The 15,911-nt window shown below is 38.6% G+C and overlaps 1 protein-coding gene across 1 annotated transcript; it reads left to right on the forward strand.

Annotated features, from left to right (window-relative positions):
* The first annotated feature begins 462 nt into the window (after nt 1-462).
* Nucleotides 463-6,947, forward strand: LOC106082588 (peritrophin-44). The gene is made up of 2 exons (XM_059362625.1): nt 463-1,072; nt 6,674-6,947. Exons 1-2 carry the CDS (start codon nt 467-469, stop codon nt 6,923-6,925), a joined length of 858 nt encoding a protein of 285 aa, XP_059218608.1. The 5' UTR covers nt 463-466; the 3' UTR covers nt 6,926-6,947.
* The last annotated feature ends 8,964 nt before the right edge of the window (nt 6,948-15,911 follow it).

The raw sequence follows: 15,911 nt of genomic DNA on the forward strand, positions 1-15,911 counted from the left end.
AACAGGGGATCTCTTATCATGGAATGGAATTCGGAGGCAAAAAAAGTCAATTAACCAGTAAACTATTAAAGTGAATCTCTTTCCTTTTCCTTTTTCTTTTTTTTAATGTTTTATGTGACTCTACTACCACTGTACTATAAAACATTGTTTATAACTACACAAGTATAACACATTTCTCAAGCGAAATTGGTTGATAAGATTTGATCACAAAAGAGGCATGGACGGACAAACCAACTGATTGAACATGGCTTCTTGATTAATTCTATTTTGAGGCAGAAATAGCATGAGGTTGATGAATAAATTAACACGGGTGGAAGTTTGCTGCGAACCGTGCATCTATTTAGGCCATTGTCAACTCATTACGCATATTTTTGTGAAAATTTAAACAAAAGACTTATTGCAACAAAACAGGAAACTAAGCAAAAAAAAAAAAAAAATAGAAAGTGGAAAAGACAAAAAAAAAAAAATGTGTTACCATTTACCCAAAATATTTAAGGCTATTATCATTATAGCCATTATTGCGCCGCCAAGTTCTTCGAAAACTCTGGAATACTCCGAATGTCTTGGCATCACAGAGCTCGATACATTTGTGTCCAGCAAACGTAGTTGCTCCAAATATATTTATTGCAATGGCGAATCTTCATTTGAAGGTGAATGCTTGGGTGGCAATTTTTTCAATGAGGCTCAAGGTATTTGTGATGATCCCGAAAATGTGCAGTGCGACATTGTGGAGGGCGACGGAGTTGTCAGTATTTTCGACGAGACATTCCAAAAATCCGAGGGTGATAAAAATGTCGAATCTTTGGAGGGGGATTCAATTGAAGGAGATGATACTGGCTTCGGGGGCACGGTGGAAGTGTCAAGTGAATTGGAAGAGAACATAATTCACTTATCAAATGCCCCCAAATGTGACAAGGCTAATCGAGGTATACGTCATATTCCTCATCAGGATTCATGTGCTGCCTTCTTTACATGCTACAATGGCATAGCCATACCTATGCTGTGTCCCAAAAATTCATATTTTAATTCGGAAACGGAAATATGTGATCATAAAATGCCAAACAAGTGTAAGGTAAGTATTAGTCAAATAAAAAATTATAACAAGTACGAGCGTGCTAAGTTCGGGCGGGCCGAATCTTATATACCCTCCACCATTGATCGCATTTGTCGAGTTCTATGCGCGCTATCTCTTTTTAGACAAACATAGAATATTGAATAAGAGCTGTTATGCTATTGGAGCTATATCAAGTTATAGTCCGAATCGGACCATAAATGAATGCTGAACATTGTAGAAGTCATTGTGTAATATTTCAGTTTATTGGGACAAGAATTGCGCCTTGTAGGGGCTCAAGAAGCAAAATCGGGAGATAGGATTATATGGGAGCTGTATCAAGCTATTGACCATATTAGACACGTATGTTGAAGGTCATGCGGGAAGCAGCCATTGTACAAAATTTCAGCCAAATCGGATGAGAATTGCGCCCTCTAGAGGTTCAAGAAGTCAAGATCCCAGATCGGTTTATATGGCAGCTATATCAGGTTCTATACCGATTCACGCCATACTTAGCACAGTTATTGGCAGTCATAACAAAACACCTCATGCTAAATTTCAGCCAAATCGGATGAGAATTGCGCGCTCTATGGGCTCAAGAAATCAAGATCCAAGATCGGTTTATATGACAGCTGATCGAGATTATGAACGGATTTGAATCATACTTAACACAGTTGTTGAAAGTGATACCAAAACACTACGTGCAAAATTTCTGTTAAATCGAACGAGAATTGCGCCCTCTAGAGGCTGAAGAAGTCAAGACCCAAGATTGGTTTATATGGCAGCTATATCAAAATATGGACCGATTAAAACCATACTTAGCGTAGTTGTTGGAAGTGCCACCAAAACACTACCTGCAAAATTTCAGTTAAATTGAACGAGAATTGCGCCCTCTAGAGGCTGAAGAAGTCAAGACCCAAGATTGGTATATATGGCAGCTATATCAAAATATGGACCGATTAAAACCATACTTAGCGTAGTTGTTGGAAGTGCCACAAAAACACTACCTGCAAAATTTCAGTTATATCGAACGAGAATTGCGCCCTCTAGAGGCTGAAGAAGTCAAAACCCAAGAATGGTTTATATGGCAGCTATATCAAAATATGGATGGTGTTACACACAGAATGACGAAATTAGTATACCCCCATCCTATGGTGGAGGGTATAACAAATTTGAGACGCATGGGAGATATTTTTTGGACAGTTTCAAGGTCACATTATTTTCCAATTTTATAGCCACTAACAAAGGATTGGGGTATACTAATCTAGTCATTCCGTTTGTAACACCTCGAAATATTGAACTGCGACCCCAAAATAAGTATAAATTTTCTGGATCGTCTTGACATTCTGAGTCGATCTAGCCATGTCCGTCCGTCCGTCTATCGAAATCAAGATAGCGGTCGAAAGCGTAAAGCTTGCCGCTTTCAATTTTGCACAGATACTTGCTATTGATGTAGGTCATTGGGGATTGTAAATGGATCATATCGGTTCAGATTTGGATATGAGCCCCATGAAAACCGATCCCTCGATTTGACTTCTTGAGCCCATAGGAGTCTCAATTTTCGTACGATTTGGCTGAACTTTGAAATAAAGACTTGTGTTATGACTTTTAGAATCTTTGCCATGTATGATCCGAATCGGTCCATAAACAGATAAAGCCCCCCCTATAAATCGATCCCCGGATTTGACTTCTTGAGCTGCTGGAAGCCTCAATTTTCTTCAGATTTGTCTGAAATTTGAAACAAAGACTTGCGTTATGACTACCTACATCCATGCCAAGTACGAACCTATAAACTGATATAGCTCCCATATAAACCGATCCCCGGAATGCAAATAGATAATATTATTTCAGATTTGGATATAGCCCTCATGTAAACCGATCCCTCGATTTGACTTCTTGAGCCAATAGGAGTCTTTATTTTCGTCTGATTTGGCTGATCTTTGGAACAAAGACTTGTGTTATGACTTCTAGAATCTTTGCCATGTATGATCCGAATCGGTCCATAAACAGATAAAGCCCCCCTATAAACCGATCCCCGGATTTGACTTCTTGAGCTCCTGGAAGCCTCAATTTTCTTCAGATTTGTCTGAAATTTGAAATAAAGACTTGTGTTATGACTTCCAACACCCATGCCAAGTATGATCCTAGTCGGTCTATAAACTGATATAGCCCCCCATATAAACCGACTCCGGATAGCAAATGGATCATATTGGTTCAGATTTGGATATAGCCGCCATGTAAACCGATCACCCGATTTGACTTTTATGAGCCCCTACGTGGCTCAATTTTCATTCGATTTGGCTGAACTTTTGAAGAAAGACTTACGTTATGACTTCCAGTATTAATGTCAAGTATGGTCCGAATCGGTCCATAAACTAATATAGCCCCCATATAAACCGATCCCCCGATTTGACGTCTTGAGCCCCTAGAAGCCTAAATTGTCATCCGATTTGGCTGAGATTTGGAATTTGTATAATGATTGACCAACATCCATGCCCTAATTGATCCGAATCTGTCTATAAGCAGATATAGCCCCCGTATAAACCTGTCTCCGGTTTTGACTTCTTGATCCCCTAGAAGCCTAAATTTGCACATGATTTGGTTGAAGTTTGATTCTAAATCATATCTCACGACTTACAACATCAGTGCCAAGTTTTGTCCTAATCGGTCAATAATAGGCCTCCCTAAGTTCCTCTATCCCGATAGGCGATAGGTAGAGGTTAAACAGTGCCGCAGTTATCATCCTGGCTTGGGGAACTCCCTGTTTCACTCCAGGGGATTTTGCCTTCTTATCCATAAATTCCACAAATGATTGGCGACCACACATGCAGGCGTTGGCGATGTCCTCAAATAGTTTGGCATGGCTGACCTCTGGTATCAAATGGTTTCGATAGGGCCAGTGCCACGAGGACCATTCTATCACATGACCTGGGCTGATTGAAGCCACTGCTAATGAGTGCGGTGATGGTATGCAAAGCAGTTGTTGTGCTATGCAGTCTTCGGAATCCATGCTGGTGCTTGGCGAATGAAAACTCTTCAACGGGGCTCGGGGGGAGTAGTCCCTCAAATCTCCGTTTGCAAAACATCGAAATATCCCTTTCCGACCCTATAAAGTATATATTCTTGATCAGCGTAAAAATCAAAGACGATCTAGCCATGACCGTCCGTCTGTCTGTTGAAATCACGCTATAGTATTTAAAAATCGAGATATTAAGCTGAAACTTTGCACAGATTCTTTTTTTGTCCATAAGCAGGTTAAGTTCTATACTATATACCGATCCTATATTATATACCGATCCGCCGATTTAGGGTCTTATGTCCATAAAAACCACATTTATCATCCGATTTTGCTGAAATTTGGGACAGTGAGTAATGTCAGGACCTTCAACATCCTTCTTAAATTTGGCTTAGATCGGTCCAGATTTGGATATAGCTGCCATATAGACCGATCCGCCGATTTAGGGTCTTAGGCCCATAAAAGTCACATTTATTATCCGATTTTGCTGAAAGTTGGGATAGTGAGTTGTGTTAAGCCCTTTAATATCATTCGTCAATTTGGCTCAGATCGGTCCAGATTTGGGTCTTAGGTCGATCCGCCGATTTAGGGTCTTAGGCCCATAAAAGCCACATTTATTGTCCGATTTTGCTGAAATTTGTGACAGTGAGTTATGTTAGGCCCTTCGACATTTTTCTTCAATTTGGCTCCGATCAGTCCAGATTTGGATATAGCTTCCATATAGACCGATCTCTCGATTTAAGGTTTGGGGCCCATAATGGCGCATTTATAGTCCGATGGCGGGACAGTGAGTTGTGTTAGGACCTTCGACATACTTCTGTAATATGGCACAGATCGGTCCAGATTTGGATGTAGCTGCCATATAGACCGATCCTCCGATTTAGGGTATTAGGCCCATAAAAGCCACATTTATTATCCAATTTTGCTGAAATTTGAGACAATGAGTTGTGTTAGGCCCTTCGATATCCTTCGTCAACTTGGCTCAGATCAGTTTAAATTTGGATATAGCTGCCATATATACTGATCCGCCGATTTAGGGTCTTAGGCCCATAAAAGCCACATTTATTGTCCGATTTTACTGAAATTTGGGACAGTGAGTTAAGTCAAGCCCCTCGACATACTTCTGTAATATGGCACAGATCGGTCCAGATTTGGATATAGCTGCCATATAGACCGATTTCTCGAATTAAGGTTTTGGGGCCATAAAAGGCACATTTATTGTCCGATTTCGCCGAAATTTGGTACAGTGAGTTATGTTAGGCCGTACCATAACCTTCTTCAATTTGGCTCAGATCGGTCCAGATTTGGATATAGCTGCCATATAAACCGATCCGCCGATTTAGGGTCTTATGCGCATAAAAGCCACATTTAATGTCCGATTTTCCTGAAATTTGAGACAGAGTGTTATATTAGGCCCTTTAATATCTTTCTTCAATTTGGCTCAGATCGGTCCAGATTTGGATATAGCTGCCATATAAACCGATCCGCCGATTTAGGGTCTTATGCGCATAAAAGCCACATTTAATGTCCGATTTTGCTGAAATTTGAGACAGAGTGTTATATTAGGCCCTTCAAAATCCTTCTTCAATTTGGCTCAGATCGGTTCAAATTTGGATATAGCTGCCATATGGACCGATCCGCCGATTTAGGGACTTAGGTCCATTAAAGCCGCATTTATTATCCGATTTTGCTGAAATTTAAGACAGTGAGTTGTGATAGGTCCTTCAATAAGCTTCCTGAATTTGGCTTAGATTGGTTCAGATTTGGATATAGCTGCCATATAGACCGATCCGCCGATTTGGGGTCTTAGTCCCATAAAAGCCACATTTATTATCCGATTTTGCTGAAATTTGAGACAGTGAGTTGTAATAGTTCCTTCAATATGCTTCTTGAATTTGGCTTCGATTGGTTCAGATTTGGATATAGCTGCCATATAGACCGATCCGCCGATTTGGGGTCTTAGTCCCATAAAAGCCACATTTATTATCCGATTTTGATGAAATTTGAGACAGTGAGTTGTGTTTGGCCATTCGACATCCTTCTCCAATTTGGCTCAGATCAGTCCAGATTTGGATATAGCTGCCATATAGACCGATATCTCGATTTAAAGTCTTGGCCCCATAAAAGGCGCATTTATAATCCGATTTCACTGAAATTTGACACAGTGACTGATGTTAGGCTTTTCGATATCCGAGTCGTATATGGTTCGGATCGGTTTATGTTTAGATATAGTTACTTAAAAGACCAATATTTTGTTATACACAATTGAACAATGACTTGTACTTATTAGTATTCGGTCCGAATCGGAACATATTTCGATATAGCTGCTATGGAGCATAAGGTATGCATTTTTCACCTGACTTTGACGAAAGGTGGTTTACATATATACCCCAGGTGGTGGGTATACAAAGTTCGGCCCGGCCGAACTTAACGCCTTTTTACTTGTTTGTCTATAGACAGGTTAAGTTCGAAGATGGCCTTTATCGGACTATATCTTAACACATCCCTCATATAAAACGATCCCGGTAGTTCCACCGGAACGAATGAGTTTTTACTTGCTTTTATTTATTTATTATTTCTATTTTTTTTTTTTTTAATTCTTTTAGTTGCCATATTCGATACGTTTGAATTGCCGCAAAGGTGTCTACGATTACATGCCCCATCCGCAGCGCTGCGAGTACTATCATTACTGTTTGAATGGTTTCCTCATGATAATGCGCTGTCCCTACGAATTCACATGGAACTACGAACGACGCACGTGTGTCCATAAAACTCTATCGAAATGCTATACGGAATCATCTGCCTTATCCCAGCAACCCATCATCTATCGCAGTCATATCGAAAGTGACAAGAGTTGAACTGGCGGTGTTTGTGACCATATGGCCATAGACCAGTAGTTTATGGGGACATTGCCATTGATTAGCAGATGTTTCGTCAATGTTTTATTTAAAAAATATATTTAATTGTTTTATTATAATAAAAGCATAACAATTATAAAATAATGGAAATATGCAATAAATCCTTTTGTTGAAATGATAAGACATGTGTTTAGATGGAAAATGTTATAAATTCTGCCTTTATTGTTTGGACGCTATATATGTAAACTAGCTGGAGCGGGCCCACTACGCTGCGCCTTCTTTTACTTTATATGAAACAAAATTTTTCTTGGAATATTTATTTTCGACAATTAAAGAGCTTTTAGTGAAATACCATGCTACGAAAATATTGGGTGGCCCAAAAAGTAATTGCGGATTTTTTAAAAGAAAGTAAATGTATTTTTAATAGAACTTAGAATGAACTTTAATCAAATATACTTTTTTTACACTTTTTTTCTAAAGCAAGCTAAAAGTAACAGCTGATAGCTGACGGAAGAAAGAATGCAATTACAGAGTCAACGCCGACTATATGAAAAATCCGCAATTACTTTTTGGGCAACCCAATAGTATATCGCTTGACTAACAGTTTAACAATATAGGTGCCTTTATCTGAATCCCATATGATCTTTATAGGTCTACGAGTTTAAGTTTGAATGTAAGTTGTACTCCATTCTTAAAATACTTTATTTCAGCCCGATATTCTCATGATGTCTGATTTAGGGGTGTTTTCGGAGGGGAAGTGGTCCCCCAGACACTTGGCCCTGAAAAAATATCAGCATTGTGCTCTTTTCTCAAATAGCATTTTTTAAATCTCCACTGTCTTGAAGACCAAAATTGTCTTGGTGAGCAAATACGTCCTACTTGGGGGTTGTTATAGTACCGGGACGAGACAGTTGGTCCCGAATGTTGATGTCAGATTCATGGTCTACTCCCAAATATCCTTCATTTGAGCTCCATTTTTCCATAGTCGGCAAACATGACCGGTTTGGGGGATGGGGCGGCCTCTCAGTGACTTGGCTTTGAAAATATAATGGGTTGCCCAAAAAGTAATTGCGGATTTTTCATATAGTCGGCGTTGACAAATTTTTTCACAGCTTGTGACTCTGTAATTGCATTCTTTTCAGTTATCAGCTGTTACTTTTAGCTTGCTTTAGAAAAAAGTGTAAAAAAGTATATTTGATTAAAGGTCATTCTAAGTTTTATTAAAAATGCATTTACTTTCTTTTAAAATATCCGCAATTACTTTTTGGGCAACTCAATATATCAGGATCGTGTTCTACTCTAAAATACCTCTTATTTGAGCCTCATATTGCAATTGTCGGCAAATACTTCCTATTTGGGTGGTGTTATGGGGGGGTGGGTGGCCCCATAAACACTTTTCCCGAATATTGATATCAGATTCGTGCTTTACTTCCAAAGACCTTTCATTTGAGTCCCACATTACTATAGTCGTAAATTTGTCTTCTTTGGGGTATGTTCTCGGGCATGGGCGGCCCCCTAAACACTTGCTCCCACATCTGGATATCAGATTCGTATTCTACACTCAAATACCTTTAATTTAAGCTCCACATAGCCATGGTCAATAAACAAGTCCTGTTTGGGGGTTGTTTGTTTTGTTACCCTAACTTTGTCCCAAATTAGGGTAAGGGGGAGGGTCCGCTCCCCCTTCAGATATCAAAAAATGTAGTACGCTATTTTCACCACGGGATCATTATGAAAATCGGTTCAGCCATTTCTGAGTCTTTAAGGAACACACAAGCAAACAAACACAAATTGATTTTAATATCCTACACCACCACTGTGGTACAGGGTAATATAGATTTGTTTGCAACTCTAAGAAGGAGAAATGCTGGAACCATTGATAAGTATACCGATCGACTCAAAATAACTTTCTGATTCGATTCCATGTATTCTTGTAATCAAATTGCAGGTAGTATTTGTTGTCCGATTGTCACGAAATTTTGCACATGTCACTTTTTTGGCCCAAGGACAAACGCTATTGATTTTGATCGGTTAAAATTTAGATATAGCTCCCATATATATCTTTCATCCGATATGTCTTTTAAAGGCTGTAGAAGCCACAGTTTTCGTCCGATCTTTACAAAATTTGGCATTGGGTAGTTTATTTGAGGTCTACATATGCGTGCAAAATTTCATTAAAATCGGCCCAGATTTAGATATAGCTCCCATATACATCTTTCATCCGATATGGTCTTTTAAGGCTGTAGAAGCCACAATTTTTTACCGATCTTTACAAAATTTGGCATGGGGTGTTTTCTTTGACGTCTCCATATTTGTGCAAAATTTCATAAAACTCTACATATAAAAAGTACAACATACACTAGGTGGTATAGGGAATTATATAGTCGGCACCGGCTACTCTTGCCTTTCCTTACTGGTATTATTTTGCGTTATTTTGTTATTTTTGTGTAAAGATATTGGGGATACGAAAGACACTACACCAGCCCAGAAGTCTAGTACCTCTCTAAACCCTAGGAATTCAATAAAAACCTCTGCCCCAGTGCCCTCATTCAACTTGGGCCAATTCGCGAATATAGAAGGACCAGTGAAGTTCAGGACGGCCCCAGCCCCCCTGCTACCTCTCCGAGAAGATAAATTCCAAGTTACCATCTAAGAAAGATCCATCCGGCGTTGTTAATGCCATGTAGTCGTCCCATGCCATCGGCCTACCCCAGAGCAAACGAATGTCCGAAATCCGAAGAGCGCGAGTTCCTGACACTTAGTCAGAAGACTGTTTTCAACGCAACGCCCTCCACATACAAGTCCAAAGGGCTTAGATCAAGTTTCGCATTCAGTGATGTTCTTGCAGCACTCCTCGTCGCTCCCGATATCAGTACCCGCACAATACCCTGTTCCTTCTCCATCATCAACACTATCGTAAGAAAGTTTATTAATAACTTACTTACAAGGCTTGGTATCTGTAGATCTAATAAGTAAACCACCTTTCGCCAAAATCCGGATGCAGAAAAATGTCGAAGAGCCTAACACAACTCACTGTCCCAAATTTCGGCGAAATCCGACAATAAATGCGCCTTTTATGGATCCAAAACTTTATATGGCAGCTATATGCAAATCTTGATCGATTTAGACCAAATTGCAGAAAATTTTCGATGGGCTTAACTTAACTCACTATCCCAAATTTCGGCGACATTGGACAATAAATGCTCCTTTTATGGGCCCAAAACCTTAAATCGAGAAATCGGTCCATATGACAGCTATATGCAAATCTGGAGCGATCTGAGCTAAATTGAAGAAAGATATCGAAGGGTCAAATCAAATCACAAATCACCGTTCCAAATTTCGGCGACATCGGACAATAAATGCGTTTTTTATGGGCCCAAAACCTTAAATCGAGAGATCGGTCTACATGGCAGTTATATCCAAATCTGGACCGATATGGGCCAAATTTAAGAATGATGTCAAATGGCCTAACACAACTCATTGTCCCAAATTTCGGCGAAATCCGGCAATAAATGCGCCTTTTATGGACCCAAAACTTGAAATCGAGACATCGGTTTATATAGCAGCTATATCCAAATCTGAACTGATCTGAGCCAACTGGAAGAAGAATGTCGAAGGGCCCAACACAACTCACTGTCCCAAATTTGGGCGACATCGGACAATAAATGCGCCTTTTATGAGTCCAAAGCCTTAAATCGAGGGATCGGTCTATATGGCAGCTATATCCAAATCTGGACCGATATGTGCCATATTGTGGAAGTATGTCGAGGGGCTTAACTTAACTCACTGTCCCAAATTTCGGCGACATTGGACAATTAATGCGCCTTTTATGAGCCCAAAGCCTTAAATCGAGGGATCGGTCTATATGGCAGCTATATCCAAATCTGTACCGATATGTGCCATATTGCGGAAGTATGTCGAGGGGCTTAACTTAACTCACTGTCCCAAATTTCGGCGACATCCGACAATAAATGCGCCTTTTATGAGTCCAAAGCCTTAAATCGAGGGATCGGTCTATATGGCAGCTATATCCAAATCTGTACCGATATGTGCCATATTGCGGAAGTATGTCGAGGGGCTTACCTTAACTCACTGTCCCAAATTTCTGCGACATCGGACAATAAATGCGCCTTTTATGAGTCCAAAGCCTTAAATCGAGGGATCGGTCTATATGGCAGCTATATCCAAATCTGGACCGATATGTGCCATATTGCGGAAGTATGTCGAGGGGCTTACCATAACTCACTGTCCCAAATTTCGACGACATTGGCCAATAAATGCGCCTTTTATGGGCCCAAAATCTTAAATCGAGAGATCGGTCTATATGGCAGCTATATCCAAATCTAGACCGATCTGTGTTATATTGCAGAAAGATGTCGAGGAGCCTAACTTAACTCACAGTCCCAAGTTTCGGCGACATCGGACAATTAATACGCCTTTTAAGAGTCCAAAGCCTTAAATCGAGGGATCGGTCTATATGGCAGCTATATTCAAATCTGGACCGATATGAGCCGTATTGAAGAAAGATATCGAGTGGCTTAACACAACTCACTGTCTCAAATGTCAATAAAATCAGATAATAAATGTGGCTTTTGTGGGCCCAAAGCCTTAAATCGAGAGATCGGTCTATATGGCAGCTATATCCCATTCTAGACCGATCTGTGCCGTATTGAAGGAGGATGTCAAGTGGCCTAACACAATAAAATCGGATTATAAATATGGCTTTTTTGGGCCTAACACCTTAAATCGGCGGATCGGTCTATATGGGGGCTATATCAAAATATGGTTCAATATGGGCCACCTTCGAACTTAACCTGCATATGGACAAAACAAGAGTCTGTGCAAAGTTTCAGCTCAAAATCTCTATTTTTAAAGACCGAAGCGTGATTTCAACAGACAGGCGGACGGACGGACATGGCTAGATCGTCTTAGACTTTTACGCTGATCAAGAATATATATACTTTATAGTGTCGGAAATGGATATTTCGATGTGTTGCAAACGGAATGACAAAATTAATATGCCCCCATCCTTCGGTGGTGGGTATAACAAATGATGTGAGATGTTCCTCATTAGCCTGCACAAGTAATTTATCCAGAACTTTGTTGTCGTGTATAGATATCATTTTCATACAAATTTCATTGCACTGCACTATAATAAAACACAGCTAATATATTGGGTTGCCCAAAAAGTAATTGCGGATTTTTTAAAAGAAAGTAAATGCATTTTTAATAGAACTTAGAATGAACTTTAATCAAATATACTTTTTTTACACTGATAACTGACAGAAGAAGGAATGCAATTACAGAGTCACAAGCTGTTAAAAAATTTGTCAACGCCGACTATATGAAAAATCCGCAATTACTTTTTGGGCAACCCAATATAACAGTGTTTGTTAAATTAATTTCGTATAACTTCTAACATCTGTTATAACATCAAATGCCTAAAAGTATGCTTTAGTTTATTTAATATGAATACTATTTGTAGGCTGTTGATATCAAAAACAAGTCAAACAGCGAAATGATCATATTCATTAAATCTCGATTTTTACTCAGAAACCAATGTAAATCTTATTTGCTAGCAGCAAAGGTAGACAATCCATTAAAAAAACACACACACACACAAAATTAACTTTTAATTAACATAAATGTATTTTTTAAAGTTGTTGTTGCTGGTGTTGTTTAAACTTATTTCTGTTAAATGCTTGCCCTGCCATTTGTGGCATGGCTTCCATATTCAATGTGGCGCTACAGCATCGTTGTATGCTGATTATCCTTCAATGTATTTTTATAGGACACACATTATGTGTGTGGCGGCGATGACTGTGGCAAAGAAAAAAAACAAAGTTTCAACTTAATTTGTATTTATTGATGGTAGTCATTTGTTGTGCAATATACATAGGTATCACAGTACAATGTCAATAATTGTTGTCAGTATGCAACATATTAACCCTTGATGGGGCGGTGAGTATAAAAAATGTGAAATTTTTAATATATATACCAAAAATATAAAAAAATCCCAGGTCCGCCCTTCCTTTTGCCGAAATTACGATGGCATTGAACGAATGAATGCTGGTTGAAATTGTAAATGTTTCAAATTGGTCCTCAAACGAAAGGTATATGGAAGTTATATACAGAGCTGACATATAAATGTGGATCTAGGTGTCGCTCTTCAAAAATGCCTCAAGCCAATGTGTTGAGAAGAGCAGGGACATGACATGAGACTACAAATCGGCAACCCAAAACTCCTCAGCAAATATCACTCGATTTTTTTAAGAAATAAAATTTTTTCCAAGTTTTCTTTTATTATGTGTCCTTATTTTCTGCACTTTTAATTCGGTCCCCATAGGGTTAATATAATTTTTTTTCCTGTCTTAATTTGATTAATTTATGTTTATATATGGCGAAGCATGAAACTATTTGCCATTCCAAATGATATTAATACACTTTAATTATACATTTCAATATAATGTCCATGTGTGTGAGTGTATTCGGTTTTTGAATTCTTTGGAAATGAAAGTAAATCATGATGCACTGGGCTCAGGTTGTCATCGCTTTCATAATAGCAATTATTGATATTAACAATAATTGAAATCATATATTTATTGATTCATGACAGTTTTATTTTTTTAAAGTGTTGTTGGTTGTTTTTTTTTGTTTTATGGAAAAGTAAAAATATTTGCCACACAAATGGTGCATGGAATAAAGGTTGCACTTTTCAACTTTACATGGTAATTTGTAACAGATGGGACAAGACAATAATGAAATTCGTATTAAAAATGGCAACATGCCTTCAACAAGAATTATATTTAAATTTGGTTTAATGTTGCGATTGAGTGATGGAGTATGATGATAACTGGGATTTGAAGTTTTGCAACACATCGAAATATCCATTTCCGACCCCATAAAGTATCTACCCATGTCCGTCCGTCTGTCTGTTGTAATCAAGCTACAGTCTTTAAAAATAGAGATATTGAGTTGAAACTTTGCACAGATTCTTTTTTGGTCTATAAGCAGGTTAAGCTCGAAGATGGGCTACATCGGACTATATCTTGATATAGCCCCCATATAGACCGATCCGCCGATTTATGGTCTTAGGCCCATAAAAGCCACATTTATCATCCGATTTTGCTGAAATTTGGGACAGTGAGTTGTGTTAGGCCCTTAGACATCCTTCTTCAATTTGGCCCAGATCGGTTTAGATCTCTCTTTGAAGGTTTTGAACCCAAACAAGTAAAATCGTGCTAAGTTTGGCCGAACCGAATCCTATATATACCCTCCACCATGGATCGCATTTGTCGAGTTCTTTTGCCGGTATCTCTTTTTAGGCAAACAAAGAATAAACGAAAGAAATTTCTTGATATTGAGCTGTATGAAGTTGTTGGAAATCATAAAGAAACACCTCATACAAAATTTCATCCAAATCGGATAGGAATTGTGTCCTCTAGAGGCACAAGGAGTCAAAACCCCATATTAGTTTATATGACAGCTATATCAGGTTATAGACCGATTGGGACCATACTTAGGACATTTGTTGGAAATAATAAAGAAACACCTCATGCAAAATTTCAGCTAAATTGGATAAGAATTGCGCCCTCTAGAGGCTCAAGAATTCAAGATTCAAGATCGGTTTATATGGCAGCTATATCAGGTTATGGACTGATTTGATCCATACTTAGCACAGTTGTTGGAAGTCATAACAAAAGACGCCTTGCAAAATTTCAGCCAAATTGGATAAGTATTGCGCCCTCTAGAGGCTCAAGAAGTCAAGATCCCTGATCGGTTTATATGGCAGCTATATCAGGTTATGCTCCTATTTGAAATATTCTTGGCGCAGTTGTTGAAAGTCATAAAAAAACACCTCATGCAAAATTTCAGCCAAATCGGATATGAATTGCGCCCCCTAGAGGCTCAAGAAGTCAACACCCAAGATCGGTTTATATGGCAGCTATATCAGGTTATGAACCGATTTGAACCATAGTTAGCACAGTTGTTGAATATCATAACAAAACAAGTCGTGCAAAATTTCATTTCAATCGGATAAGTATTGGCACTCTAGAGGCTCAAGAAGTCAAGACCCAAGATCGGTTTAAATGGCAGCTATATCAAAACATTTACCGATTTAAACCATACTTAATGCAGTTGTTGTGATACCAAAACACCACGTGCAAAATTTCAGGCAAATCGGACCAGAATTGCGCCCTCTAGAGGCTCAAGAAGTCAAGACCCAAGATCGGTTTAAATGGCAGCTATATCAAAACATGGACCGATTTTGCCCATTTACAATCCCAACCGGCGTACACTAATAAGAAGTATTTGTGCAAAATTTCAAGCGGCTAGCTTTACTCCTTCGAAAGTTAGCGTGCTTTTGACAGACAGACGGACGGACGAGCGGTCGGACGGACGGACAGACATGGTAAGATCGACTTAATATGTCATGACTATCAAAAATATATATACTTTAGGGGGTCTTAGACGCATATTTCGAGGTTTTACAAACAGGATGACGAAATTAGTATACCCCCATCCTATGGTGGAGGGTAAAAAAAAACATTGAACACCAAAAACAACAAGAGGAGGATCTTCAAACCCCCATCGAATTGAAATTTATTTTCAAATCCATTTATTAAAGCCTTGGGCAAAGGGAATATATATGGGGCTTTACATAGAATATTGAGTAAAATTTTCTCTTAAGACAAAATATAGAATATGTATGAAAATTGACAAACAGAATTAAGTTGAAATTCTTAAAGACAATTATTTAGAAAAAAATTTCTACATAAAGAATGTCAGTGACATTTTTTTTGAGACAAAACTTTTGTGAAATTTTCTCAAAAGAGACACAATTTTAAAGAAAAATTTTTCTAGAGACAAAATCGAAGTGACATTTTCTTTTAAGAAAAATTTCAGCAAAATTTTCTTTAAGAACAAAATTTTAGTGAAAAAATGGCAAAATTTTGTCTTCGGAAAAATTTCGTTAAAATTTAAT

The sequence above is a fragment of the Stomoxys calcitrans genome, chromosome 2, assembly GCF_963082655.1.
Source record: "Stomoxys calcitrans chromosome 2, idStoCalc2.1, whole genome shotgun sequence".
Lineage (NCBI taxonomy): Eukaryota > Metazoa > Arthropoda > Insecta > Diptera > Muscidae > Stomoxys > Stomoxys calcitrans.